Raw genomic sequence first — 27,835 nt, forward strand, 5'->3', positions numbered from 1 at the left:
CCTCCCCTCCCCTCCCCAAGCCTCCCCCCCTTCCCCACCCTTCCCCTCCCCGCTCTGGTAGCCACAGGCTCGCCACAAGCCGCCGGGAGCCCGGCGGAGCGCGGAGGAGCGCGGAGGAGCGCGGGCGGGGATGCGGGAGGCGGCGAGCCGCGCTGCCCGGCGCAGCGGCTGAGGGCCCGGCTCCGCGCCCGGCGGAGCGCACCACCCCTTTCCTCTCTCTTTTGCAGCCTCGCCCGGATTTGGGATCTACCTGACCGCCTTGGGAATTATTATTATTTTTTTAATTTTTTTTTTTTGGTTCCACTTTTTTTTTTTTTTTTTTTTTTTTTTTTTTTTTGCACACGTGGAGGAACGCGTGGATTTACTAACATGATTTTGGCAAACGCTTTCTGCATCGTCCTCTTTGTAGGTGAGTGGCCCCGGCGGGCCGGGTGGGCTGCTGTCGCCTGGCCGGGCAGAGGTGGCGTGTCCCTCCCGTGGGTGAGGGGCTGCGGGGGCTGGAGAGGGGGGATCCGCGCTCCTCTCCGCGGGCTCCGCTCGGCTCTCGGTCTGCAGCAGGAGAGGGACAAGGCGAGACAGGGGCAACTTTATTTCCCTATTTTCTATCAAACTTAAAAGAAGGGGACACACACACAACCCACCCCGCCCAACCGCCCCGCCTCTGGCACCCCACGGCCGCGGTCGCGGTCCACGGGAACGGGCAGGATCAGCGTGCGGCAGCAAAGCCCCGATCGTCTTTGATCCCTTCTCGACGTGGATTTGCATTTCGGAGGATATTTACCCCTCTCCCCCCTACCCTTGTCTCCCAGCACCCTCCCGCCGCTGCTGTCGTGGGTACCGGCCCCCCCAACCCACCCCCCCCCCCCCGCGCCATCCCTGCTAGTGCCTGGCATGGAGAATCGGTTCAGAAAGTTGAGCTAATTGCATGTGCGTGTGCGTGGGGAATTGCTGTCCCCTCCGTGGCAATTCGTGCGTGTTGCTGTAGATCATGTGTGAGTTATTTAGGAGCTGTGGCTCTGCCAGGGAGAAAGCTTAGAATTTCTAGGGCAGCCGCCTGCGGAGATGGGGAAGGTGCAGCCGAAAAGGGGGAGAAGTCAGAGCTCGTGGTGGGTCTGGGGTGAAAAGGAAGCAGATGAGAGAGGTCCTTTTTTTATTTTTTTTTTTATTTTTTTTTTTTTTTTTCCCCTCCTGCGAGGCTGGGTGGGCGCACGCAGGACCGTGACTCGGTCGTGTGCCGTGTCGCTACGGCAGCGCCCGCACCCCGCTGCCTCTCGGCGGGTGCCTGCGCTCGTGTGATCCCCAGCACGCTGCAGCAGCCAGCACCCACCCCCCCCACCCCCACCCCCCCCCCCAAAAAAACCCCAACCAACCAACCAAAAAAAATCAACCCAACCCCCCCCCCTCTGCTGAGCTCGCCTGGGCTGGAGGAGTGTCCCCCCCGGCTGCGAGGACAGGGAGAAGGGACAGGGAGCTGCTGACGGGGACCTGGAGGTTGGCAGAGCAAACCTCCCTCCCGAGCACCCCGCCGTGCGGGGCTGGGGGTGCGGGCAGAGGGCCCACCCTGCGTGGGGTGCTCGGTGTCCCCGAGGAAGGGCTCTGCTCCCTGCGCGGAAGTGGGGTGACGGGCTCTGCCTCTCCCCTGCTCCCCAGCACAATCCCCGGCTGGCGAGGGTGAAGGGGGGGGTGCTGTGCCGGTGGGGGGGGGGTGGGGGTGAGGGGGAGCTGGTGCCTCACGTGCCTTTGTGTGGGGTGGGACCCAGGCCTGAGCAGTGGGGGGGCTGCACCCCAATTTGGGGTGCCCTTCCCCATGACCTGCCAGTGCCAAAGCATGCTGAGGAGTGTCAGGGCGGGGGGCGGGGGGGCATGAGCTCTGCCTTCTGAGCCAGCGAGAACAAGGAGGGATGCTCTGGGGGGCAAAGTGGGGGGTGCAGGGGGGGGAAGACATCTGGTCAGGGGGGAGGAAGGGCTCTCCAGCGCTGGCTGGGGGGGGGGGGCAGCTGGCTGTTTTTACTCACGTCTGAGTCGCTGCTGGATGTCTCACGAGCGAGATTCAGGGGACCTCCAGGGTGCCCCACCTAAGGCATCCAAACCGTGCTCCATTCGCCCTCGCGGGGGGTTGCATGAAAGCAAGACCCTCTGCCCCCTTTCCCTGTACCCCAAAGGTTTCAGGGGTGCGGGGGGGAAGCTGGGTGGGTCTGTCTCCCCCCACCCAGAGGAGCTGCAACACCCCGAGCAGTGACTGCAGGGAAGCTGTGACCCCTCATTGAGCATTAGGGATGGGGTGACCGGGGAGCCTCATCCTGATAATTTCCAAAGCAGCCCCCCCACCCCCCGGCATGGCCTCGTGCTGAGGAGCCCGGGGGAGCGGGGCCCGGCATGAGGAAGCCCAGCTCTTCACGTCTGGGCTCTTCTTTCTGATGAGCCAAAAAAGCCCTTTGGTTGGGAGAAAGCGATCGCTGCCACAGCAGCCAGGCTGCACGTTCCTCCGCAATTTTATTTTATTTTTTTTTAAATTTCTTTTAAGTCGAGTTGTGAGGATAAATATTTACCTCTAACACTGCCTGTGTCCAAAGGTCTGTGGCAGGACCGGTTAAAGAAAACATGTATTACAGCTAGAAAAGAGGCAACACAGCCTGATGCTGCTGGGAGAAGCTGTGAGAGCGAGAGGAAAGCGGGCCATCGCGTTGTTTGCTGACTGACTGTCGGAGGCTTGTGCATCTGCCTGCAAATCCTTGCTGTGCTCCGGCACCCCAGAGACTGCTGAGGATTAGGTTTAAATTCTCTGCAGATGTTTTATTGATACGAGTTTAGCCGAGTGTGTATCGCTGAGGCAATTTCTTTTGGGTAGGGAAGCAAAACTCCCCTCAGCCTGCCCCTCCATCCAAACTCCCCACCTTGCACCTCCGTGGGGGTCTGTGGAGCTTTACCCGGCTTGGCAGCGCCACGAGCTGGGTGTGGGAAGGGCCCCAGGAAAAAACACCGACCTAGCAGCCCGGGCTGAGCGTGCTGCTGGATTTTGGGGGGGTTCTGAGCTGCCCTGGGCGGGCTGTGAACTGTGAGGAAGGGCTGCTCCTGCCTTTCCTCCTCCAGCGGGACGGCTTTGTGCCGTGCTCCGGGCTCTGCTGGTGCTCCCGCTTTGGATGTGGTGCGGGATGCTGCAGGCACCCTCCCGGGGCTGCCGGGGGGGCACGCAGCACCCTGCTTTCTGCCAGGCCATGCAAGCAAGGTGGCAAAAGCCAGGAGACCGAGGCCAGCTCGCTGCCACGCATCCCTGCCAGCTCCCGGCGGGTGGATTTACTGTTGGGCTTCCCACCCCGGCACGAGGGGGTGCCTGCGCCAGCGTCGGGGCGCGCTGCCGAGGGTGCTGGGGCCCCTCATGAGGATGCTCTGTGTGGTCCAGCACCTTTTTTGCATCAGGGCACGGCTGCCTCCCTTCCCTGCCTGCCTGCCAGCACCTCCGGTCCCTGCCTGGGAGGCCCGTGGAGCCAGGGGAGAGGCTTCGGATGGCATTTTTGGGAGGAGGCTTCATGGCATCGGCCGGAGAAGACCGAATTGGAGCTGAGGCCTGGACTTGCTCGGGGCAGAGGAGCACCAGATGGATCTGCAGCTGAGCATGGCGAGGGCGGCGGAGGAGGAATGGCACGTGGTGGAGCTGTGGGATGGATCTCCATGCCTGGGAGCTGATTGCCCCGGGCTGCAGCAGGAGCCTGTTGTTCCAGCTGCTGCGCTGGGGTTTCCCGGGGTGTAAAGGTTCAGAGCTGGCCCCTTCCTACTCAAAGCACCAAAGCATCACCCATCTCATGGCGAAGAGCTGGCATTTCTGCCCTGAGGAGCATTTGGGGACGGCTGTTTCTCCTCTACCAGTCCAGGCTGTGTGTCAGGACTGTGTCTCCACCGCTCGTGGATCCTGCCTGCCTCCCATGTGGAATATAATCCTGAAAGGCCAAGGAGGGCCTTCCCAAGGGGCGTCTGCCACCCGAAATTGGATTTAACGTGGGTGCAGGGCCTCTGCGTCTGCTCCTGGTTACCCGGACACCCTCCAGACCTCTCCGAACCCAACGATGTTTGTTTGGGGGCATCAGCTGAAGACCAGGAGGTCGGGATCTGTTCCTTGGCCTGACCACAGGCAGCGGAGGTCTTTCCACCCGGGGCTGCTGACCGTCCTTCTCGTTGAGCCCCGGCACTGCCCCGTCCCCCTTGCAGAGCCATCCCAGCCCCAAGCATCCCCTCTCCTCTCCCCGCGACCCGAGGAGCGTGTCTGGACCGGGCGAGGTGGGCAGAGGCGTGCGTGGCCACTTGCTCCCGTGGCATCCAGGAGGCAGGGGACGGATGCCCACCCCAGGGTGGTGGCAGGGGGACAAACCCTGCCTGCGTGCTGCTGCCTGCGCGGGGGGAGCTGCTGCTGGGGCCGAGCGCCCGCCGAACGTGGGAGCTGCCTGCGTGTCCTGGCGAGTGGGAGAGGGGGGGGTGGTGGTGGGGGGACACGGGTGGCCCTTGTCACATGCCTGTAGGTGTCACTGTCCCCTCGCCGAGCGGCTACGGGTTGGAAAGGGGCTGGGAGCTGGAGGTTGAGGTTTGCTGTGCCCATGTTGGTGCCTTGCGTGTGGCAGCCAGGGGAAGGGGAAGCTGCTCCCCGGGGCGCAGGGCAGCAGTGGGGGTGGGTGTCACACGAAGCAGGGTGTCCCTCTGTGTCACCCTCCGGGGACAGCCGAGGTTGCCCTCCAGGTCCCCGTTGTGCCCATCTTCATCCGCTCCGGGGCTTTCCCTGCCTGCGGTTGCAAGCTGGCAGAAGTGGGGGGGTCAGGAGTGGCGGGGGGTCCTGCCCACCCCGTCCTCCGGTGCAGGCGGGGGGACAGCAGTCAGGCCAATGTAGCCTGTCCCCCTTCCCTGTCCACCCAGGGTAGGACAGGCCAGTGGTCTTGCCTGGGGTTGACCTGGTGAGAATCTACTTCAAAAAACAAATGAGAAAAATGATAGAAATAGCATGAGAATTGAGGGAGTGCCGGGAGGGAAGGGGAGCACACAGAGCTGCTTGCCAAGGCAGGGTCCAAGGAGTGGGCAGGAGCCAGGCAAGCTGGATGGTTGCTACCTCAAGGGGTGGCTAGCACGGAGGCACGCAGGAGGCCGTCCCCAGGGGGAAGAGTTTGTACCGAGCTGCAGCAGACCTGCAGCCCTGCCAAGCCCGAGTGCTCGAAAACCCCATGAGTCAGATGCCCTAAAAATCCCGTGGCAGGCCTGAAAACGATGAGCTGCAAAATAAAAACCAAACAGCAACGGGCGCAGCGGGTTTGGCCGGGCTTTCTGCTTCCCTTGACTCTTGAGAGGTCGTGTGTGGAGGTTCATGTCCCCAAGCACCAGGGCTAGAAACACGCTGTTTGTTTATTTGCCTGTTTGGTTTTAATAAGAAACAGAGAGTCCTGTGGCATCACGTGGCTCCAGGAGCTGAGGCGTTGGGTTAACCCTCCACCTTCCTCGCTTTGGGGCACGTCACCGCTGCTGGGGTGCCCTGTGACATCCCGCTTGTTTTTTTTCAGGCCACCGGCTGGATTTAGTTGCATTAAACAGCCTGCGGTGGGGATACAGCTGGGGACACATCCAGGCTTGGCTTAGGTGTGATGGAAGGGTGCTCCCCCTCCCTCGAGCAGCCCAAAGGCGGCTCTAACACCAGTGACTGGGGCACGGGTTGATGTGTGTGGGTCCCGGGGAGGGAATACAAGGGGTTCGCCCACCCGGTCGCCCTCCCTCACCTCTCTGTGCCCTGGTCTCTCCTTGCCCTGCCCCTTCGCTCAGATGAGATCCTCCGCTCGCTGGCTGGCCCCCCGTCCCCGCCGGGGCAGGACCCCCATGGCTGGCGGGTGCCCGTGGACTGCGTGCGAGCCAACGAGCTGTGCGCGGGGGAGCCCAGCTGCAGCTCCCGCTACCGCACGCTGCGGCAGTGCCTGGCCGGCCGAGACAGGAACACCATGCTGGCCAACAAGGAATGCCAAGTGGCCCTGGAGGTGCTGCAGGAGAGCCCCCTCTACGACTGCCGCTGCAAGCGAGGGATGAAGAAGGAGCTTCAGTGCCTTCAGATCTACTGGAGTATACACCTCGGGTTGACCGAAGGTACGGGGCAGGGCTCCGTGGGGTTGCAGTGGGGTGGAGGGTGCTGGAGGGGTGGTGGTCCTGAGCCACCTCGAGGCGGGGAAGCTCTCCGGGCACCTCAGAGTGAAGATGGGCTGAGCAGTGCACGGGCACCCCAGGGAAGGCAGCCGGCGCCCCCCCTTTTCTCAGAGGATGCTGATGGGGGGGCCGGGCTGAGAGCTGGTCTGCCCAGAGTGGGCGTGGGGCAAGGGAGAAACGCGGCGGGGGGTGCGTTTGCACCAAATGCTGATCGCTATCATGGCAGAGCTGTTGTGCCCGGGCACCTGCAAACCAGGGCAGGGCTCCTCTCCAGCCGGGCTCGCCTGCCCCGGAGGAGGTGTGCCCGTGGGGTGCAGAGGCTGGGGCATGGCTTTGCACCTCAATACCAGCTGCGGGGATCTCTTGGGGTGCGGAGGTTGTTGCTGCCTCCTCGACCCCCCCTCCCCAGCCCCCCGTTAGCCCGTGCTCCAGTGGGGTTTGCGGGCTGGGGAGCAGCTGGGAGGGTTCGCTGGGGTCTCGCCTCGCGGGGGGAAGGCGATGCTCCAGAGCTTGCCATAATTGCAGCCCGGTGAAGGAGTAAATCAGAGGCTGGAGCAGCGCAGGTAATTGAAATTGGATTTTGCTAGCCCGGGGCTGGTTGGCTCGTTGAAGGCGGGATTATCTACTGCCTGAAGGCAGGGGGAGGCAGCGGGCTTCACCCGCTGCCCCTCGCCCCTCTGCAGGGGCATCACTGGGGCTGGGGCTGCCCCTGGGGCTCCTGCTGCCTGTCCAGGGCTGCAGCGGGGCACTTTACTGGGCTCAGAGGAAGGACCCAACTGTCAGGGGCTCGGCTGGGGCTGGGGCTGGGGCTGGTGGGGTTTGCTTCGCTGTCCTGTATGGGCTCTACCCCACCCCGCCACCCCTGCACAGCTCTGCCAAGCGCCCGGCTGGCCCCAAACTGGAGAGGAGCAGAACCAGCATCGGTTTAACAGTACAGATCCCTTTAATGGTTTTACGACAGGCTCTGCCTGTGGAAGCTCTTAAATCCAGCCTCAGCTTGTGCAAAACCGCCCGTACCAGTGCCCTGGAGTCGTGGCACCGTCCTTGCAAGGGCACGTGCCTGCCTGGCCGGTGGCAGCTTGCGAGCAGACGGACCCCCGGCCCCCCGTGGCACCGAGCATGTTGGCAGCTTGGCCCCGGTTCCACCAATGATTTGGGCCTGTAAAAATGCCTGTTGGGCTGCTGTTTCATTACCCTGGCTGGAAGCCGCCTCCTTTAGTGGCTCTGAGCTGAAGGGGGTTCATTTGCTGGAGCCTGCGGAGGAGCCTCCGGCCCCGGGCAGCCCCGTTGCCGCAGCGGGCAGAGGTCTCTGACCTCCCTCCTGAGCTGGGATTGAAGCCGGAGGAGGTGGTGGTGGTGCTGGGAGGGCACTGGTGGCAGTGGTGAGGATGTGGGGAGCTGTACCGGAGCATGTGCCCCCCCCCGGTGAAATTACCTTCAAATCTGGGTCAGCACAGGGACTATGGAGCCTGAAAACCAGCCCAGAGCAGGAATTACTGCTTAATTGTTTCCTACCCCTCATTAGCAGCCTTCATTCAGCAATTTCAGAGGGCTTTGCAAACATGAATGAAGGATGCTTTACTGCTTGATGGGTACTCCAGGACCTGTACTGGGAGGAGGAGGAGGAGGTGGGAAGAGAAGTGATTATACCAACTCTTAAGGAGAGTTAGAAGCTTTGGGGAGATGCAGCAGCTCAGAGCTTTAACATGCATAAACCAGTGAGTGTGAAAGCAACGAGGAGCCCGAGGTAGACCCTGATCTTCTGCCTTTCAGCAAAGATGCTGTGTGCCCAGCGGCCTCCCGGCCAGCCCTCGGCTGCGGGAGCTAACCTGTCCCTGCCATTAAGGAGGACTGTTTTCACTCCAGCCTCATTCCTGGAGGTTAATTGCATCTCAGTGAGCTCAAGAAAAGTCCACTGCCCTTTTAATGCTCAGTAATTTTCCTAGCAAGCAGCAGGATTCAGCTAGTATTTAATTATTTATTGCATTGGCAAAGCAATATACCGGGAGGTTACAGTGTTTCCTAAATGCACTTTAATAAAGGTGCTATTTGTCATCGGAGCATTAGGAAACCCTGCGAGGCGAAGGGGTTTGGCCCGAGCGTGTTTCCTTCCCGGTGATGAGCAGCAGCGGCAGGAGCTGCCCTTGGCCCCGGCGGGGGCTCTTGCACCCGTATAGCATCACCCAGCGTCCCCCTGAGCGCAGTGGCGAGGCGGGATGCGGGGTGACGGGCTGAAAACCCCCCAGCTGCTGGAGACAGCCCAACCTGACATCCCACCGGGCTCTCCCTGGCCGGGCACCCAGCTTTGCTCACCCAAATTTCCAAGGAACGGCGCTGAGGAGCCGTTGGGCTCGGAGCGAGCCCTCCCGCATTGCTCCCCGCCTCTTAATGAGCTTGTTTTCCAGCGCAGGATTTCAAGTGGCTCCTTAATTACATGGGATAAATGCTGCTGCTTTGGGCTAATAATAACTTGGTAGAGCACCCGTGGGCTGGAGCGGGCTGGGCTGCTGGGGGGCCATCCCGGGGCACCCCCAGTGAGGGCACCCGGTGCGGGCAGGGATCCTGCCGAAGGAGCTGCCAAGCACAGAGGAGATCGATGCTCCGGGCTGCTGGTCAGCCTCTGACTGGGGCTTTCGAAGTCCAGCCATTGATTATTTTATATATATATATATACACATAAATATATTTTATTTATTTATTTATTTTCCTGTGGCCGCTGGGGTTTGAGGAGAACGTTTCCTCTCCTGAGAGCCGTGGCCGGCTCTCCTGAAATCAGCCTTTTCTCCAGTTACACGAAAGGCAGGCAGCAAAAGCGCGTGGGTTTGCACTGAAATCAAAGAGGGGAGAGAGGGGGTTTGCTCCCAGCCTGGTGACGGAGGGACCCTGCTCCCCTTCCCCCCCGAAAGTGCAGATCGGGGTGGATGAGCCCCTGGAGTGCAGCGTGGGTGGGTCATGGGTGGGGATGCTCTGGTGATGAGGCTCTCCAGTCAGGTCTGTATCCCCCCACCAAAATATTTCCATTTTCCCAAAGTGCATCAGAGGCAGAGCAAACTGGAAAACAATCTTTACAGTGTTTTCTCTTTTTTTTTTTTTTTTTAAGTGCTTTTTTTTTTTTTTTTTTTTTTTTTTTGTAACAACAATAAAACATTCCAGTGTTGAGTACAGACCCTAAAACTTTCAGCTTGCAGCTGGCCCAGACTCTGCAGACATAGTCATGAAACACTGACCTTTCAAACCTAAATTCCCTCAACTTTTGAGGTCAGTTTGAACGCAGCCGCTGCCAAACCTGACTCGCCCGAGGAGCTGAGCTTGCGGCAGGACCCAGCTGCAGGCAGCAGCACAGACCTGCCCACCTGGCCACAAACTCCCAGCCAGCAAGAATTAAGCTGATTCGGTCCAAAATGGGCTTTTCCTTTTGTTGCAGGGCAGTGCTTTAAAAGCTTTTTGGTTTTCCCTTCCCAAATCAGATTGCCGTGCTGGGGGGGTGCCCGAGCCCAGCCATAGCCTTGGTGGTGACTGAGGTTATTTGCTGTGGTTTTTAATTTGCTTTTTCTCCCCCTTCTCTTTCTTTCCTCCCACTCTAGGAGAAGAATTTTATGAAGCTTCCCCCTACGAGCCGGTCACCTCTCGTCTCTCTGATATATTCAGACTTGCTTCAATTTTCTCAGGTAATAAAAGCAACATGCTTCCACTGCTTTATCTTCTCTTGCCTGTAGAACATAGACCTGCTACCGAGCTCCCTGACAAGGAAAACACGCAGCTCCTTCCCCTGTGGTTGGTCTTTTGCTCCTCCAGCTCCCGTGGTCGATCTCCTTCCCGTCCCTTCTCCCATCTCCCCAGATCTGGTGCCTTGAGCATCACTTGGGGGTGACACATGTGTCCCGTCCCGTCCCCCCCCCCCAGCGGGCTGGGATGCTGAAGCCTGATGGAGAGGAGCGTTGTGGGGAGGCTGGTTCTCTGCCGGGGTTTGTTGCATTTTGGGGCAGATCTTCTCTGTTTCCAACCTTCCCAGTGGGTTCAGCCGTTGCTGGGAGTGGGTGAACCCTGGCTGAGGTGGGGGCTTGCTTTGAGCCCCTGCCCGGCAGTGATGGCAGAGCCACGGGGGGCAGCAGCCTCCTCCTGGGGTGCCCTATTGCCCCCCCCCAAGCTGCGATTTAGGTTTTTACCTTTTGGACACAGCTGCCTCCAACCGTGGGCTTCTACCAAATAGCCAAGGTGGGCTGGAGAGCCTGTAATCCTGTAATTTGTCCTGCTGACGTGTCCCCCCGTGCAGCCGGGTGTCACGGCGTTAGGCAGGGCAGGGGGGGAGGCGCAGGCACAACCTGGGCTCTGACGGGGGGGACCAGACCCTCGTGCTGCCCATCCATTGCTCCAAGGAAAACGTTTTGTCTTCTGGAAGATTTGGGACTGGCAGGACACCCTGTATGTGAGGAAGCTGATGGGGGGGCCCCTGTTTGCTGTCACTCCCCAGGGCAGATGGCCTTGAGCCGAGCTATGGGATGCTGCTGGGGGAAGGATGCTGAGCCCTTCGGAGCATCTCTCTGCCTCCACGTCCTCCTCTTGGGAACCCAAACTCCACCACCATCCCCAGGAACTTTTTTTGCCATCTATTTCCATGACAACCCTTCATGCTGCCACCCCCCTCGCCCCCCTTTTCAAATTAGGTCAGCAATGCCTTGCCTTCTCCTTGCTCTTTCTCCTCTTAACCCTCTCCCTTAAAGCTGCCCACAGCTGCGGGGTTTTGGGGGGGTCCCTGTGTCCCCAAACGTTGTGGTGGCACCTCAGGGAGCCCACAGTGATGCCGTGCCCCCTCCCTGGGCTGTGCAGCCCTGCCTGCAGTCACCCCGGCTCACCTGGGGACACCTCGGAGAAGGGCTGTGCCACCTCATCCCCTCGCTCCTGTCACCCGCTGGGTTTTAGCTCCCAAAGCAAATTTGCTGGGCTCCCTCCGGGGAGCTTAGCACCGGTTCAGGATGACGATGCCACCCCCTCCCGTCTCCCGCACGCCTTTTTGGATTACATTAGCGTCAAGGAAATATTTTAGCTGCTGGAAAGTATGAAAAGCAAAGTGTCTGGAGTGGGGGATTAAACACTCATGGGTTGATTTATTCATAAAAGCAAAGCGAGAGGAGAAGGAAGCCTGGCTGGCAATATTGGGGCTGGGGGAAGGGGGGAATTGGCTGGTTTTATGCTCTGGAGTTGTGCTTCTCCCACCCCTTCTCCATCCCCCTTGCGCGGGGCTGGAGCGGTGGGAGCAGCGAGCGGCTGTCCCCCCCACCCCCCCTGGGACCCCCAGCCCCGACCTGGAGCCCGAGCGCTTGAAGCAAACGAGCTGTTCGTGTTGTTTCTCGATAACAAGGCTGAGGCAGAGCGCTGCTAATTGCCTGTGGGGATAACGGAGGGATTACCTTCCCTTTCTGGGAGGAAGGGGCTGTGTAAGCGAGGCGGGCAGCGATGCGCTCTGATGGCTCGTGCCCTCGATGGGCAGCCTGCTGGGACCGGGGCGGGGGGGGGGGGACTGGTGGCACCGTGGGGAAGCACCGCAGCCCTCCCCATCCCGGAGCCCTCCGGGGAGAGTCACAGCCCGGGATGGGCCGGGGGTGAGGATGCTCTGCTGGGCCGAGGGGTGCCGGAGCCGGCAACCACAGCCTGCGGGGAGGAAGAGGAGGAGGCTCGGGTTGGGAATCCAGCCCCCCCCCCCCCCCCCCCACGCGGGCACTAACCCCCAGCAGCAGCAAACCCCACAAGCGGGTGGGCATCAGACCCCCTGCCTCAGCCCACGCCACACGGCGCGGAGTGGGCTTGCAGCAGCGCTGCCTTCCCCATCACCCTCCTCCTCCTCCTCTACCCCTGCCCCGAGAGGCCAGGCAGGGCCTGCTGAGGGGACGGCGGGTGGCACCAGGCCCCCCCCCAGCGCGGTCCCCTCCCCGGCTCCTTGGCCCCCGTTTCCTTCTCGCCTCATGAAATTTTCATGCTTCTGCTTTATTAATGAGCTCCCCAGAAACCCGGCGCTTCCAAGCATGGGCTCTATTAAAATGCAGCCAGGTCCCTGCAGGTCTCGGGCAGGGCAGGAGCGAGGCTTTGGAGGATTAGGCAATAAGCCGGCACTTTGCACAGATCCCACGCTTGTGGCTGTTAACTGCCCGCGGGGCTCGGAGCCGGGGCGGCTGCCAGCACCCCTGGGGTGCAGAGAGTGCTCAGTGCATCCCCCCTCAAATTCCAGAGCTGGTCTGGACAAGGAGAAGAGAGAACCATGTGTCCCCCATCCTCTGCAAGCGTCTTTTTCCCTTTCTGCTCCTCTGACATCAGTGTCATGAGCTGTCTCCATCCTCAGCCCTCGGCTGGAGGGACCCCGGCTGCAAAACCTCATCCCGCCTTTGGGATGCACAGGGAAGGTGTGAAGCCTCAAAGGACTCGTCGTCACCTCCTCTCCCCGTTCCTCGTGGCTTTATTCCTGACAGGGCTTCTGGCCCGTTTGCAGGAGGAGCTGGGGGGGGGGGGAGGATTCCCCCTCAGCCCTGCTCCGATTCACGCTCCGACCATCCGTCAGCTCCAACATCTCTCTTAGCTCAAGCGACCTTCTTGCCTCTTGCGCTATTTTTCAGGGCAGATTTACTTATAAATCATACATCATAAGAAGCATTCGCTTTACGTCTGTCTTAGCAAACTCCCCCGTCCCCGGTGCATCTCCGCGGGGGGGGAATGATCATCACTCGGGTGACACATTTGACATTTCCAGGGCTCGCTCTGAACAGTTTGACCCCAACCCGCCCCCCCACCCCAGCTCTGGGGTCTTGTGGCATCGCAGCCCGGCTTGGGGAGGGCTGCCCCTGGGTGCAGGGGGGGCCACGGGGACCCCACAGTCATCACGGCACAGATCAGGAATGGTGGCACCGCTGCAAACACCCCCCAAAGCCAGCGGCATGTGGGTTGGGTTTGCATAGGGTGGCACTGGTTGTGTGTGTGTCGGGGGGGGGGGGGGGGGGGGGGCATTCCATTTCACCTTTTAATTGGGACCCCTTAACGTAGGCAGCACCGTGCTGGAGGCTCCCGGGTCACACCAAGTTGGGTAAGACCGTAGGAAAATGAAACAAAGTCAGGTCCTGTGCTGCAAACGACACCCCAAAATGCTGCTCGCCTGCAGGGTGGGGCAAAGGGAGGCAAGGGGGGGGGAAATATTCTTGCCCACGCAGCTGCTTGCCATTTGCTAATTAGCAGGGCCCTACAAATATGTCTGTTAGGGAAGGCTCCTTGCTGCTGTCATTTGTCTTTGCCAGGGAAAGCTGGGAGACAAGGGAGGAATCCGTGGGCTTGGCCAGGTTGTGGAGGGGAGGAAATGAGGGACGAGGTGGTTGGTGCAGTCAGGTGGCTTCTAAAATAGCACCTGGGCTGCCGAGGGCAATCCATCATTTTGACAAAAAAAATAAAAGAAAATTCAGCATTTGTTCCTGTGCGGTGGTTTGGCTTCGTCCATCCTCTGCCTGGTTATTTGCTGAGGGCTGGGATTCCCGGGGAGGATGTGGGATCTGGCCGGTGCTTGGCTCCAGTGTCAGCCTTGTCCCCACTGTCCCTGCCTGGGCAGTGCTCGGCCCTGGGGGGGGGCTGGTTGGGGGTGACCCAGTTTTGGGGAACCCCGGGAGAGGGTGTAGGGGCCAAGGGGACCCTGAGCAGCTCGGCAGATTATTCTGCTTTGGAGCAGGCTGAATAATTAATAATTATTCTTTGAATAATTGACAAGAAAAAAAGAAATATTGCAAATTCATGGCATGAATTATGCACGGAAGACTGTTTGACCAGGTCCCCTCGCTGCAGTCGGTGTGCATTAACCCTTCCCGTGCTGGAGGAGGACCTCCGAATCGTGCAGGGGGGATGGGGATGAAGCGGGGGGAACCGCAGGGGTACATCCAGCCAGCCCCCCCACCCCCCCCCCCCCCCCATCACTGCCCGCAGGGCTTGGACAAGCTGCGCCAGAGATGCCGGGGGGTGCCAGCGATGCCAAGCCCCCTTCCCTTTAGCATCATCCCCATCCCTCGGCCCTACGCTCACCCCTTCTCCCTTTTTGCTTTCCGGGCAGGAATGGACCCCGCCACCAATTCCAAAAGCAACCACTGCCTCGACGCGGCCAAAGCCTGCAACCTGAACGACAACTGCAAGCGCCTGCGCTCGGGCTACATCTCCACCTGCAGCAGGGAGATCTCGGCCACCGAGCACTGCAGCCGGAGGAAATGCCACAAGGCTCTGCGCCAATTCTTCGACCGGGTCCCCAGCGAGTACACCTACCGCCTCCTCTTCTGCTCCTGCAAGGACCAGGCTTGCGCCGAGCGCCGGCGGCAAACCATCGTCCCCTCCTGCTCCTACGAGGACAAGGAGAAGCCCAACTGCCTGGATTTGCGTAACACGTGCCGGACGGATCACCTGTGCCGGTAAGGGCTCTGCGTGGGCATCCCCCCAGCCCTTCCCTGTGCCAGAGGGGGGGGGGGATCTGCAGGCTGTGGAGGGGGGTGGGGGGGCTCAGGCTGCGGGGCCGTGGCGGAGGTTACAGTGCTCTCTTCTTGCGTGACCCTCCTTCAGGTTGACGGGTTGCATCTTCCCAACTCTGCGTGGCACTTGCCGGCTGGGTCTCCTCCAGTTACAGCTGTATCCTGTGCGCAAAATGGGGCAGAGTTAAGGGGTTTTGGCTGTTCGTGGAGAAGCTGAGGTGTGGCCTCGAGTTTGGCGTGTCGTCCCCAGCTCCCTGGCCGTGGGGTGAGGCCGTGGGGTTTGGGCAGGGTTGCGTGTGCTTTGCAAGCACGGCGGCTGCCAACCGACCCACCCCCCCTCCACACCCTCCTCCCCCGAGCTGCTCCGAACCCCCCAGTGCAAAACCACAGCTCTGCCCTTCCCCGTGCTTGGCCTGGGAGGCTGCGGTGGGGCGATGCCCACCGTGGGGCAGAGCCGTGGGGCAGAAGCAGAGCAACAGGGATGGAGCAGAGAAGCAGGGACTGCCTTTTTGCTGTGAACGGTGGGGCTGAGCTTTTGGGGACCGTGCTGGCTCTGTCCCCGCCTCCGGGACCACTTTGTCTCCCCAAGCTGTGGAGGGCTGGGAAAATGTGCAAAAGGAACCCACGCCCTGCAAGCGGCAAAATCCCTCAGCATGCTTTCAGCATCCCCAGCAGAAACTTCATCGCTGGTGAAATCCGCTGTTTTCCCCGTGGCAGAGCAAAGTCGGGAGATCAGGCTTTTGTTCCATTATGAAACTCATTATTCATACGGCAAAAAACCTCCTGTCACCCTCCGGGGGCTGGATCAACCTCATAAAGAATCTGTTTCCTATGAGGAGGAGGGTCTTTTTGCCATCAAGGTGATGGAGTTTCCCAGAGCCTGGTGGCGAAATAAATAAATAACGCAGCTTCAGGTCTTCCTCTGGCTGCAAGCGAATGTGTTTGAAATATGGGAATGTGGCTTTTTATCAAAAAGTAATACAATAAGCCAATGTCTATGAATAAAAGATACCAGGGCTGTGCTGAGTCGTGTCCAAATTAATAGTAGCACCTCTCCATCAGCAGGCCTGATGCTTGCTCAGACATTAAATGCTGCGGATGCATCTGCTCACGGAGGGGAATAACCTGCATTAGCAGCGCGTTGAGGGGGACCGGAGAGGCCATGGAGCTGCCGAGCATTAATTATAAGCCCGTTCCTGCATAAAATGAAATTCTGCCAGAAAAAAAGGTGGAGCAGCAAAGGGGGAAGCATGTGGCAATTGCCTTGGCTGTTTGCTCCAAGTTGGAAATGCGTTTTTCTGGTGGCAACAGGGATGCTGCCAGGCTGGGGAGAGGTGGCCCGGACCAGAGGCTCTCACTCTGCAAAACACCCAAATCTGGCATTTTTTTATGTGTCCAGCTTTGGGCATTGGTTTGCTGGGGTTTGCCTTAACCTCGGCTGTTTTCTGACCGTGCTGGGGTGTTGCAGGGCTGTGCGTGGATGCTCTCCTCAGATCTGGGCTTGTAAGAGAAGGTTCTATCCTATGGACTCCCCTCCCACACCTCTGCCCTGGGGGGGGGGCTCTGGCAGCATTCCCCAAGGCTGGGGCAGGTGGGTTTGCTCCAACCCCCCCCCTATTAAAAGCGGTTGCATTAACCAGGCTGTGGCACTGGGGTGCAAGAGGGGGGGTTAAGAGCCTGCAGCAGGGAACATGCGTCCAGGGATGCTCGGAGATGCTGCCGCGCTCCAGCAGCTCACTTGACCTCCTTGTGTTTGCAGCTGCAGAAGCGTTTCGAAGCAGTGACCTGCCTAGGGTGAGCCCTGCCTGGCACCTGAGCTGAGGGGGGTGGGGGTGGGAAAAGAAGAATTTTTCTCTATTGATGTTGCGTTGCAAGTGAGAGAGGGTCTGGCTTTTTTCTCCCTGGCTTTTGGGGTGGAGAGGGCTCTGGCAGAGCCTTCTAACAGGGGCTGTGCACGCACCGTGCTGTCCCTGGCAGCGGGCACACGCACAGGCTGCACGTTGTGGTCCTTGCTGCTGTTTTCCCCCTCCCTCCGTCTCCATCTGGACATCTCCTGCCGGCACATGGTCCCCAGGGATGAAGGAACGGCCCTGCATGCTGTGCCTGATGCACATGTGGGCATCGTGTCCCCTGGCCCGTAGGGAAAGGATGCGGAGGAGAGCTGGTCAAGGAAATCCATTGTTAGCAAGAGTTTTACGTGAGAGCCTGCTGCCCTTGCTAGACATTAGCTGCCTGGCTATCCAGTGGCCGTGAGTCTGTCCACCCTGCTGCTGCCCCAAAGACGGCCAGGGAGTCGCAGCACTCATTGCTAGGGGTTTAATTTCCCATCTTAGAGCAGGGTATAGATTTACCTGCTGGCTGAGCCCCTTCTCCCACCACCTCGTCTCCTCCTCCACGCACATTCCTGGTGTTTCCCAGCTGCTCCAGGCTGAGCACACCTAGTGAGCCTGGAAAGCCCAGGCTCGGGAGCTGAATGAAATCTAGGCTGTCTAACCACCCCCCCCGGGTAACACAAACTCCCCCGGCAGCTGCTGCTTGCAAAAAAAAAATTGGGTGCCACATATTTCGGGTGGGTTTGGCTTGGTGCGAGCGGTGATGCAGGGGGTCCTGCTGTGGGCTTGGAGCTGCTGTGCAGACAGGGCTGCACCCGATGCAGGGATCTACAAACTCCAGTGCGTGGCTCCAGGACCCCTCGGGATGCCGCTGGTCCAGTTCTGGGTGAGCAGCTTTCTCTGCTCTTCTGCAAAAGCCCCGGGGAGTGGGGGGAGGATTGCATCTGTGTGCTGGCTGGGTGAGTTTGGTTGGTTGGTGTCCCCTTTGCCAGGCTTGTTTTGTAGGGACAGGGTGGTCTGTAGGGCTGACTCAGGCTTCGGGGAGAGCTTCTCCTCTCTCCCTCCTGCTTCTCCAAGGCCCTCTGCATTTATAAATAACAAAGCATTGGCAGGCAGCCTCTGCTAAGATCATCACCAGGTACTGGGAACGTGTATAAATAGAGCGTGGAGGCTTTGTCCTCCTTCCCACAGCATCTGCACCCACCAGCCTCCACCCAGGAGCAAGTGGGCATGAAACCCCTCCACGTCCCATCACCCTGAGCCCCCGGCTGTGGGCAAAGCAGGGCTGGGGTCTGCCGTGGGATTTCCCATCGCTGCCTGTGCTTATCGGGCCGGCATCGCGGAGGGATGCTCGTCCTCCTTATCTGCGCACGGGACTGGCAAGGGCACTGAACTCTGAAGCAGATTGGCAAGCTGTTCCGAAACCCAGCGGTGGCAGGAGATGAGATAATGCTCCTGCACGAGCTGTGAGCGTAATTAAGCCTCCTGGCTGAACGCCTAATGAACGGCAAAGCCCTCTCTACCGGGATAGGGCTCTGCTGGGAGATTTTTGCTGCCATCTCGCCGTGGTCGGTGCTGAGCTGGGTGCAGGGGGGTTGCCCCTTGTTGGGGGCTGCTGCTCTTGCAGGACACAACCCCCGCTGAGGTCGCATTGCTTCCTTCCCAAAAGAAGCAGAGGAGCTGGGGGAGAGGGCAAACGAACTTTCCAGCACGGAAAACAGTCGTTCTGGAGGTTTTCATGGCTTCCTGCTGCTGCTGCTTTCCAGCTGTGCAGGGCTGGTGGTTGAACACTAGTCCCTGTCCCATCAGTGGTCGTGAAGCTGGGGAGATAAAAGCCACCAGCTCTTCCATCACGACCAAGAGTCATTCTGCAAGTGGGTGTTTTCTGAATGCTTTGGACTGGGGTATTTTAACCAGCGAGCAGCATCCTGGCACGGAGCAGGGGCTGGATCGCCTGGGGGTCCCCGTGGCTCGGAGGAGGGTGCTGTGCAGCCCCTCTGTTCTCCACTGCCCTTCTGAGCTCAGGTCCTAGTGCTGTAGGCAAAGCAATTCAGATGGCCTTGACCTGTGTGCCTGCTAAAAATCCCCGGTGAGATGCTTCAAGCCCTTTCTCCCGGCTCCCGGCCGTGAGAAGCAGGAACAATCAGACTCAGATCGCTGCAATTTGTGAGGCTTTTTGTGCCAGGAAGCTTTTCCCGGCACAACGGAGGAGCCCGACAAACTCCCCGAGCTTTGTGTCTGATTGCAATGGACAGGTTTTAGCTCCTAGAATATAAAACCTTTTGCAAAACACTAACCTCAGCTAAGGGGAAAGAGAAGGAAAGGGGAGAAAAGAGCTGATTTCAGCAGCTGCAGTTTGCTGTATTTTTCATCTTGCATCAGCAAGTCAGGAACACAAATAATCTGGTCTTATATGCTTCAGTGATGCTGGTGCTGAAGAATTTCCCAGCCTCCACTGGCTGTAGCTCCTCAGCATCCAAAACCAGGGTGATGTTTAATTTGCCTGAGTTTTCTCCCCGGTTTCAGTGGATTTGTAGCTGGGAGGGGGGGGACGGATCCTGCCCAGCTCCTTGCAGGACGCCTGTGTCTGCGTGCACTGGTGAGGTGCATTGCTGCAGAGCAAGCCCCATCCCTCTTTGGCTGGGGTTGGGTTGCTAATTCGGGAGCACTGCCCTGGAGAGGGGAAGCCTTGCTTCATCACCCGAGGACCCACGAGGGAGGCTTGGCTCGAGGCATGCGTGAGGGGAGGAACGGATCCAGGCTGGCTTGCTATTGATTAAACACCAAACATGGGAACAAAACGCTTTGGTTTTCTTTTTTTTTTTTTTAACCCACGTCCTCGTCTTCACGGCCTTTGTTTAGCACAGACAAAATGCCATCTATAATGGATGTTTCCTTGATAAACAGCGGAGCAGCAGCTCAACTTTCTCATTACGCCGTGTAATGAGAGCGGCTCAGAAGTACGGCTCGGCTGTCCACAAAGCTGTCTGGGAAGAAGGAGGAGGAGGGAAAAATGCTCTTGGATTTAACAGCGGCTCTGGGAGCTGGTAGAGAGGAGCAATGCTTGAGTCTGGAGGGGGACAGGGCACGGCTGATGGGTCCCCAAGGGTGGGGGGGCTGCACCAACCTGCCGGGGGAAGCCTCCAAATCCGACCTTAAACTCGCAAATCTGCAAAAGTTGGTGGCTTTGGCTTCCCAATTTAGGGGGGGGGGGGACAGAGGGAGGGGGCCAGCGGGGCAGTACCCCCAGGTACCTCTCCCCTGGGACCCCGTGCAAAGGCGGCTGGAAGGGATCTCTCAGCTCCGTGGCCACCTTGCTCAAGGCTAACGGTGCTCTTAACACAATAATAAGTCAATTCGCACTGAATAATTAAATAGAGAGCCTTCATAAGTATTGACTTAATGTGACAGCAAGTCTATACTGACTCAGGGTTTGCTTATGTAAACACAATCTCCTGTTCGGCTTAGTTAGCAGTTCAATGAAATAGAACAGTCCTTCAATTAAAATCAAATGATGCGTGCGTTTAATTCTTCCCTTCTCTTACCGGGTAATGATAGGGTTTGAGCATAGGGAAGAGGATAAAAAAAAAAAATGTCTTTCAACTGCTCTTAGCTGTGATGAATCAAGATGTGCTGTCCTAAAAATACATATGGATAACTAAACTTCTTAATTAATGGCTCCTAACTTAGCAGTTGGTCTGTTGTCTGTTTGTCCTCATTTTTTTTCCCTCTTGCTGGCTTCGCTCTGCTTTCTCTAATTTGGGGATTTCTCCTTTGCTTTGCTCTGATTCCTTCTGGTTTTGCCTCTTTCCTGCTGCCCCCGTCTCCCTGGGTGAGGGGCAGCTTTGGGTCGGGGGACCAGTGCCCATCCTATGGAGCGATGCTGTGCTACAGCAGCGAGACGGTTTTCACTAAAAGCAGGAATAAAACCCTCCTGGCTCACACCAGAACAAGTGACTCCAGTCTCCAGAGGTGGCAGATAACTTTTCCTGGATAAAACAAATATTTCCATTGATCTTTTTTTTTTTTTTTTTTTTTTTTCCCCCCGTGAAATATTTACTAGCTTTGGTAGAGGGTCACCCGGAAAAGTGGAGTTTTGCTCCAGCTTCCCTCTCATTTCTTTAGCTGATCTCCATCCCCAGGGCTCTTTGAATTACCTGGACACTGTTCTTGGTGTTTGAGGCTAATTTTTTTTTATCTCAGCATCTCCTGGCTTTGAAAGCATTCATCTCCAGCAGGACGAGCAGGCAGAGCGAGCGTTGGGAGGAGGATGCCCAGCGGGCCCACAGGTTTTTCATGTCTTGCTGAGTTTTCACATGTTGTCGCAGCTTCTTGAACATCCACAGCTCTGCAGGGGGGGGAGAGGCGCGTTTCCCAGCCGCCTCTCGATGCTCATGTCTATTAAAGCCATTTTTCCTTGGTCCCTGTAAATTGCCTGTGAAAAACACGTCTTGAGTAATCTCCGCATCTCGGATATTTTCTGCATGAAATATTCAAGAGTCTGATACTATTCGCTTTGATGGGTGGTGAGTTATTACCAGCGCCGGGCTTGGACTTCTCATAGGCGTGCGGTGATGGGAACAATTAGCACCCAATTAGGCACCTTGCATCTGTTCTGGGGATTTTTCTGCTTAAAAAATTGCAATGCACCAACAAGCGGAAAAAAAAAAAAAAAAAAAAAAACGAATCAAAAAAATCCTCTGCTGTGTAGGTAACTTTTAATGTCAGAGCGAGGGTGTCTTGCTGGCACTGGCAAGCTGCTTCTGAATTCCTGCACGATAACAAGGCTAGGAGATGAGTTAGCAGCCAGGAGCTGATGGGATGGGCCCTGCAGCAATGCACAAAGTCCCCTAAACGGGCGGGATAAGCACCAGGGGTGTCTGTGCACCGCAGGCACCCCTGGGAGGTGTCTGGAGTCGAGCAGGGAAGAGGAGAGGTATGGAAGCCCCCCGATCCCTGGGACTGCCTCCCCTTGGCATCGTTCTGGTCTTTTCACCCAGAAATCAAATGTATTTTTTAGATGCATCAAAGAGAACCAGCTTGTCACCCCCTAACTTTGAAATCCAGCACTTGGACTGGGTTTGGGATATGATATATGTGTGTATATATAATTCATTTTTGTTAAGCCCTTTTTCACTCTTTTTTTTTTTTTTTTTTCTGACTTGGAGGCCTTTCAGGAAAATAACGTGCTGGCTGAGGCTATGCTCTGCAGCTCCCCACACCATCGTCCTCCTTCCCCATCCCTTGCCCCAGCTGCCAGCCCAGCTCTTCCCAGCCCAGGTCTGGCCTTTGCAGGAAGAGACTGGCCAGACCCACCTGCTGCCTCGAGCTGCCAGCCAGCAATTTGGCACCAATTCCTCCTGTTTCTACTAAGATGGACTTGGCTCCCTCTCCTTTTTTTTGCCCAGGCACTTAAAAGCAGAAATCTGAGAAGCCATGGGCCGGCTCCAGTAAGGTTTATTCCTGGCAGTTAGAGTCTCATCCAACGACTGCAAACTCATTGTATACAACGGAAAGAGTGACATCTGGCTTGGATATTCTGGAAAGATTACCAGCTGGCTTGTCATGTATTATGAAAAGAATAACATTTGCCTTAGAGGATGCTACAAGCCAGGAGCAGGGCCCCGGGGAGCAGCGTGACAAATTTTTGTGGCGCTCGGTGATGAACTTGCCACAGTTCTTTAAGAGAATTGACGTGCCTTCACCTCTAATTTGGGGAGAGGGAAAACGCTGTCGGAAACTTTATTTATCTCCCGCAGAGGGGAGGAGGAGGGACTCCAAATACCTTCATGCGATGGGGATTGTGTGAAGGGGAGCAGAGTTGGAGCTTTTCTGCTCTGCAACACCCATCCTGGGGTCTGTCGTCCGCTCCCACTTTGTAAGTGGGGAGCGACACCCCTTGTCTCGAGGCTGGTTTTGGCTGCAGGGAGGGCTGAGCACTGCAGATGTCCCCTGGCAAAGCTTTTCTGCACACGCTGAGCTTCGTGCACAGCTCCGGCGAGGGAGACCGTGTGCTGAAAGCTGAGCATCAGCCGCAGGAATGGGTGCAGGATGGGAGCCCCCGCTCTCCCTCTCTGCACCGCTGTCGTAGGGAGTTTTTCTTTCCCCGGGTGCTAAATCACTAGGGAGGAAGAAAAACGTGGGTCTGGTGAAAAGAACCTCCTCGTGGGATGGGTGAGTTTTGTTTCCAGGAAGGAGGAGAGGGAGAAAGTTGGCTCCTTGTCTCTCCCATGCCACGGGAGTGCTGCAGAATCCCCTTTTTTTCCTGAAATCAGTGCTTTAGCCCAAGCCCATCCTCCTTCCCTATATCGCCCAGCACACTTCCCCCGCCCCCCCCCTCAGTTTGCCTCCCAGAGGCAATGCCACTTGCGTTATTGATATTTATTTGCATCCAACATGTAGAGAAGCGCAGCGGTGCCCAGGAGTCCTGCCTTCTCCTCGGGAGTGCTTGAATAACCCAGATGAAGAGACTGACCTTGCCCTGGAAACTTGCAGCCTGTCGGGAGGCTGTAAGTGGGTCAGGCAGCTGGTGTAAGCGGGAAAATAATCCAGTTCATGCCGCTGGCAGCCCATCAGCAGGCAAAAACTGAGCGAGACCTGCATGCCCAGCTATGGGAAGCAGCAAAGAGAAGGTACCGAGTGCATGGGTGGCTCTTGCCAACCGCCTGGCTCGGCCGGGGAGCTCGCTGTGGGGTGATGCTGGGGTCCCCAAAGGACCAGGGAGCCGCCAGAAGAGGCTCAGCTGCTCCACAGAAGATGGTTGCATCAGTGGCTGTGAAACCCTGTGATCTGGAAAAAAGCCCCAGTCACGGATGGCTGGAAACAACAAAAGTCTCCAGGAAACTGCTGCATTCCCACGTGGAGCATCCAGTGCTCTGGTCCAGCCCCGGGCAGCTGTGTTTTATTCCCTCTTACGTCCTTTCCCCAGTACGTAGCCCAGGAAAGTGCCGTGGCCTTCTGGCTGTGGGCTCAGCAGCAGCATCTCTGCTCCTCCCCAGCGCTGGCTGCATTTTGGTGGTACCTGCCCCCTGCTCCTTTAGTGTGCTCGAGATCCGGCGTGATGAAAAGTGCTGGAGGGATGTAAGGTATCGCTGCAGATCCCTTCTACCTCATTCAATCACTGCTTCATTTGTTCCTCTATTTAATTTGATAAGAACCTTCTGAAAACAAATAATTTGTAGTCTAAAAAAAAAAAAAAAACAAAAAAAAAACCAAACCAAAAAACCCAGCCACAATTTCTACCCTTTATTTTCATCAGTTCTTATGGCTTTAGGCAGGTACTGTTGGATGATTCAATCACTGGTTGGACAAAGATGACATTTAATTAAGAAGGAAGGAAAAGGAAGCTAAAGAAAATAATGTATGCCTTCTTCTTTCTATAGGAAGAGTGGAAAAAAAGAGCTGAGGAGGTTTTCTGTTGCAAAATGCAAGGTCTCATCTACAGTGTCAGCAACTTGGCTGCTTCACAGCGATTCCTCCCTGTGATTGAGATCCAGCCTGGGCCACAATTCAGCCCCGTGTCTACTCATTTAATGACTGAGTCAATTTGGAAAACTGCAGCTCATCCATCTGTCCACCTGGTCCACCTGTCTGTCTTCTTCTACCTCCTTCCCATTTCTTTAACCTTCTACCTCGGTGATTCGATTCATCCCAAGAAAAATCCCCAGAGCATCACATGGGAAGCGTGGGTTTGGGTCAGCAGAGCCAGATTACTGATACACCTGGAAATAACTGTGCTTCCATCACTCCTCGCACTTTTTCTGTGCATTACACTGAGCAGTGAGAGAAGAGAAGGGGTAACCAAGCCAGTGACTGGAGTGGAAACCAGCTCCTCTGCTCCTCTTGTCCCTTCTTTATTCCTCCTGGTCCTGCTGGTTCTCCCCACCTCTGCTCTTTCTGCCTTAGAGCTGAGTCTGGCAGGGGACAGGCAGGGATGGAGGAGAAGGGCAGGCAGGGCACGAGCATCTCAGCCCCTGGGGTCTCTGCAAGGTTTCCTCTTGTTTTTTTTTCTCTTCTCAGCTGCAAAAGAAGAAAGGAAAATGTAAACCCCAACCTCAGGCATTTTAATTGCGCTCTAAGCTTTAACATTTCAGGGGGAAGATAAAAACAAGCAGTGAAATTTTACAGTCGTGTAATGACACCGGGAGCAGCGCGGCCAAATGAGGTTGTGAAGTTTATGGTGTGCTCTGCCAGCTGAGCAGCACTTGGAAAGGGGATGGGAGCTGCCAAGGATGGAGGAATGAGGGTCCCACGCTCAGGGGCTCACCCCCAGTGGAGTACCCCCCCACAAGCAGGCACCCCTCCCTTGCCCACGACCCTCCGGCAGGCTGGGCCGGCGGGAGGAGAGACAAGGAGTTGCACCTCCTGTGCCTAGATCTCGTTCAGCTCTCCTCTCTCGACCCCATTTATCCTCTTTTCTCATCTTTACGTTTTTTTTTTATGTTGCTCCTTGCCGCCGAGTTGCTCCGTGCCGGGAGCGGCGGTGAAGTCCCATCCCTCTCCCTCTTGGTCTTTGCCCCCAGGTCCCGGCTGGCCGATTTCCACACCAATTGCCAAGCCTCCTTCCAGTTCCTGACGAGCTGCCCCGGGGACAACTACCAGGCGTGCCTGGGCTCCTACGCAGGGCTCATCGGTGAGTGCCGGGAGGGGGGGGGGGGGGGGGTCGGGAGGGATGGTGAAGGGTTTCTCCCACCACAGCACCTCATCCCTTTTCCCTCTCCTCATCCGGGAGCAGGCTTCGACATGACGCCCAACTACGTGGACGCCAGCACCGCCAGCATCACCATCTCGCCCTGGTGCTCCTGCAAAGGCAGCGGCAACATGGAGGAGGAGTGTGAGAAATTCCTCCGAGACTTCACGGAAAACCCTTGTCTCCGTAAGGCGCTTCCCTCTCCTCTCCCTCACCCTGCCCCATCACCGCTGGGGTGCACCCCCCCCCCCCCCCCCCTAAACATCTCCTGCCCCCCAGGAAACGCCATCCAAGCCTTCGGCAACGGCACCGACGTGAACCTCTCCCCCAAGAACCCCTCGCCCCCCGTCACCCTGCCGCCGAAGACGGAGAAGAGCCCTGCCTTGCCGGATGACATCAACGACAGCAACACCATGTACGACACGAGCATCATCACCACCTGCACCTCCGTCCAGGTAGGACCCAAGCCTGGTCACCGGTGTAAACTGGGGGGACTGGTCTGGACCCTTGTGGGGTGGGGGGGGTGGATCTGTCAGCCAGGAGGTCACCTGCAGCCCACGGGCAGCAAAAAGCCCTGCTCAGTGCAACGCATCTCGGTCGGGATGAGGTGTTGGTACCCAGGTGCCCGGCAGGATCCGGCCGTCCCGGGTAATTGGGGGTCTGGGCGCTGCCCGGGGGTCTGGTGTGGGGAAGGGAGGGATCCCTGCCCTGCCCATCCCCTTCCCTCGCTGAGGGCATCGTCCCCTGCCCGGTGTGTCACTGTGCCCAGGGCAGGGTGAGCTGGCGTAGATTCCCCGAGCCCAACTTCTCCCGGGCCTGGCTCATTTGGGGTTAAACCAGCTTGAATTCCACATGGTTATGGGAAACCTGAAAAATATGTATTTCCTCACGCTGTGCTGGGCTTGTGGCTTCGCGCTTTGCTCCGTGGGTGGCAAAGTGCTGCCAGGAGAGGAGTGGGACAGGGGGACGGTGGCTGGTGGGTGTCACGGGGGTGTGGGCAGGGTCCTCGGCGGGAGGATTTGCAGCTGGGAGCACGGGTAGGGGAGCGAAGATGAACCTGTGGGGAGGGCTTGAAGCCTTCCAGCAAGGACGCGGAGCTGCCCGGGGAGGGGGGATGAGCCTGTTTTCTTTTTCTCTTGCCTTTCGCAAAGCTTCTTCACGCTTCAAACACCAGCCGGGTGTGCTCTGAGCCATGATTCGCAATGGCCCACGCGTAGGGCTGCAGGCATCGCCCCGTGCCCTTGCAGGGCGGGTCGGTAGCTTCCAGGGGAATTTGGGGACAACTCTCCCCCCCCAAAACCCCCAGGGTGTGACCCCAGGCAGGAGCAGCCCTGAGTGCACAGCCCTGCCCTAAGCCTTTCTCCTCTCTAGGAGTACGGACCGAAGCTAAACAAGTCCAAAGAGCAGAGCCTGTGCTACTCAGAGGTACGGTTGGGGCAGTGGGGAGCGCGGGGTGGGGGGTCCCAGGGCTGGGGGACCACTGGCTTCACTGCCCAGAGGGTAAAAATAGGTGTTTTTCAAGATATTGGATACTTCCCCCCCCCCCCCCCCCCCCCCCCCCCCAAAAAAAATGTCCTCGGTGAAACCCTGCTGTCCCCTCGCCCGCAGACCCAGCTGACCACGGACATCATGCCGGACCAGAAAACGTTCGTGGACCCAAAAGCGGGCGGCAGCCGACACTGGGCGGGCCGGATCCTGCCCGTTGTGCCCATCCTCCTGCTGGTGCTGGCGTTATAGAGGGGCGAGGAAGGCAGCGGCCGGCGGCACCGGGGACACTCGCCCAAACGCGCACCGGCAGCGCCCGGCCGGCACGCTCGCTCTCGGGTGACCGGGAAGGACCGGCTCGGGGGCCGGAACGCTCCCAAACACCGGTGACACCGAGCCCCAGCACGCCGGGCGGCAGGAGGACCCTCACCACGCTGGGAAACTTTGGTGGTTTTCTTCCTATTTTAATTTTTCCCCGTTTTTTGGGTGGTTTTGATTTTTTTTTTCTTTTTTTTTTTTTTTTTTTTGTTTTTGTTTTCCGAGGGTCTTCTACGGTGCGTTGGGTTTCTTTCTTAAAGCAGGAGCCCACGGCTCGGGGTGAACCCCCTCCATGTGCCCTGCAGTGGGGGAATCCGGGGGAAAATAAGCGTCGAGCAGAGCTTTGGCAAAGGTTATTTGCAGCCCCGGGGGCACTGGGGTGGCCGCGGGGACGGCGAGGTTTCCACACCGGAGCATCCCAAAGGACGGACGTGCCGGCGGCGGCTCTTCTGCACCCTCCGAGGGGACTCACTCGAGCTCTTGACATGGTTACTGGGGGGTGTTCTTTTTTTTCCTTTCCCGTGGTCGGCGAGAGTTTTAAAATGGAAGAGAAAAGAAACTACTATTCAAACATTGTGAGGTTGTCCTGATGTTTTCAATCTGTCACTGCAAGGGGGAGATTTTTCTTTTTTGTTCTTTTTTTTTTTTTTTTTTTTTTAAATCTGGGTTGGGATGGGATCTGGCCCATTGGTGGTTGGAAACCTCTGGATGTTCCTCTATGTTTTCTTTCTTTTATATATACATATATAGTGTATGTATATACCATTCACCTATACCTACATATATGTATGTATATACATAACCATATACATCTACAGTGTGGCTTTTTTAATTTCCTTTTTTCCTTTATTTTTAAAAAAAATGCTCAA

The 27,835-nt window shown here is 57.6% G+C and overlaps 1 protein-coding gene across 1 annotated transcript; it reads left to right on the forward strand.

Annotated features, from left to right (window-relative positions):
• GFRA2 (GDNF family receptor alpha 2) lies at positions 1–27,835 on the forward strand. Its single transcript, XM_042801593.1, has 9 exons — positions 1–409; positions 5,791–6,105; positions 9,747–9,830; positions 14,237–14,585; positions 24,997–25,106; positions 25,209–25,349; positions 25,443–25,618; positions 26,535–26,588; positions 26,772–27,835. The coding sequence occupies exons 1-9, from the start codon at positions 370–372 to the stop codon at positions 26,898–26,900; spliced, it is 1,398 nt and encodes a 465-aa protein (XP_042657527.1). The 5' UTR covers positions 1–369; the 3' UTR covers positions 26,901–27,835.

Source organism: Tyto alba, unplaced genomic scaffold, assembly GCF_018691265.1.
Source record: "Tyto alba isolate M040663 unplaced genomic scaffold, T.alba_DEE_v4.0 Super-Scaffold_34, whole genome shotgun sequence".
Taxonomy (NCBI): Eukaryota; Metazoa; Chordata; class Aves; order Strigiformes; family Tytonidae; genus Tyto; species Tyto alba.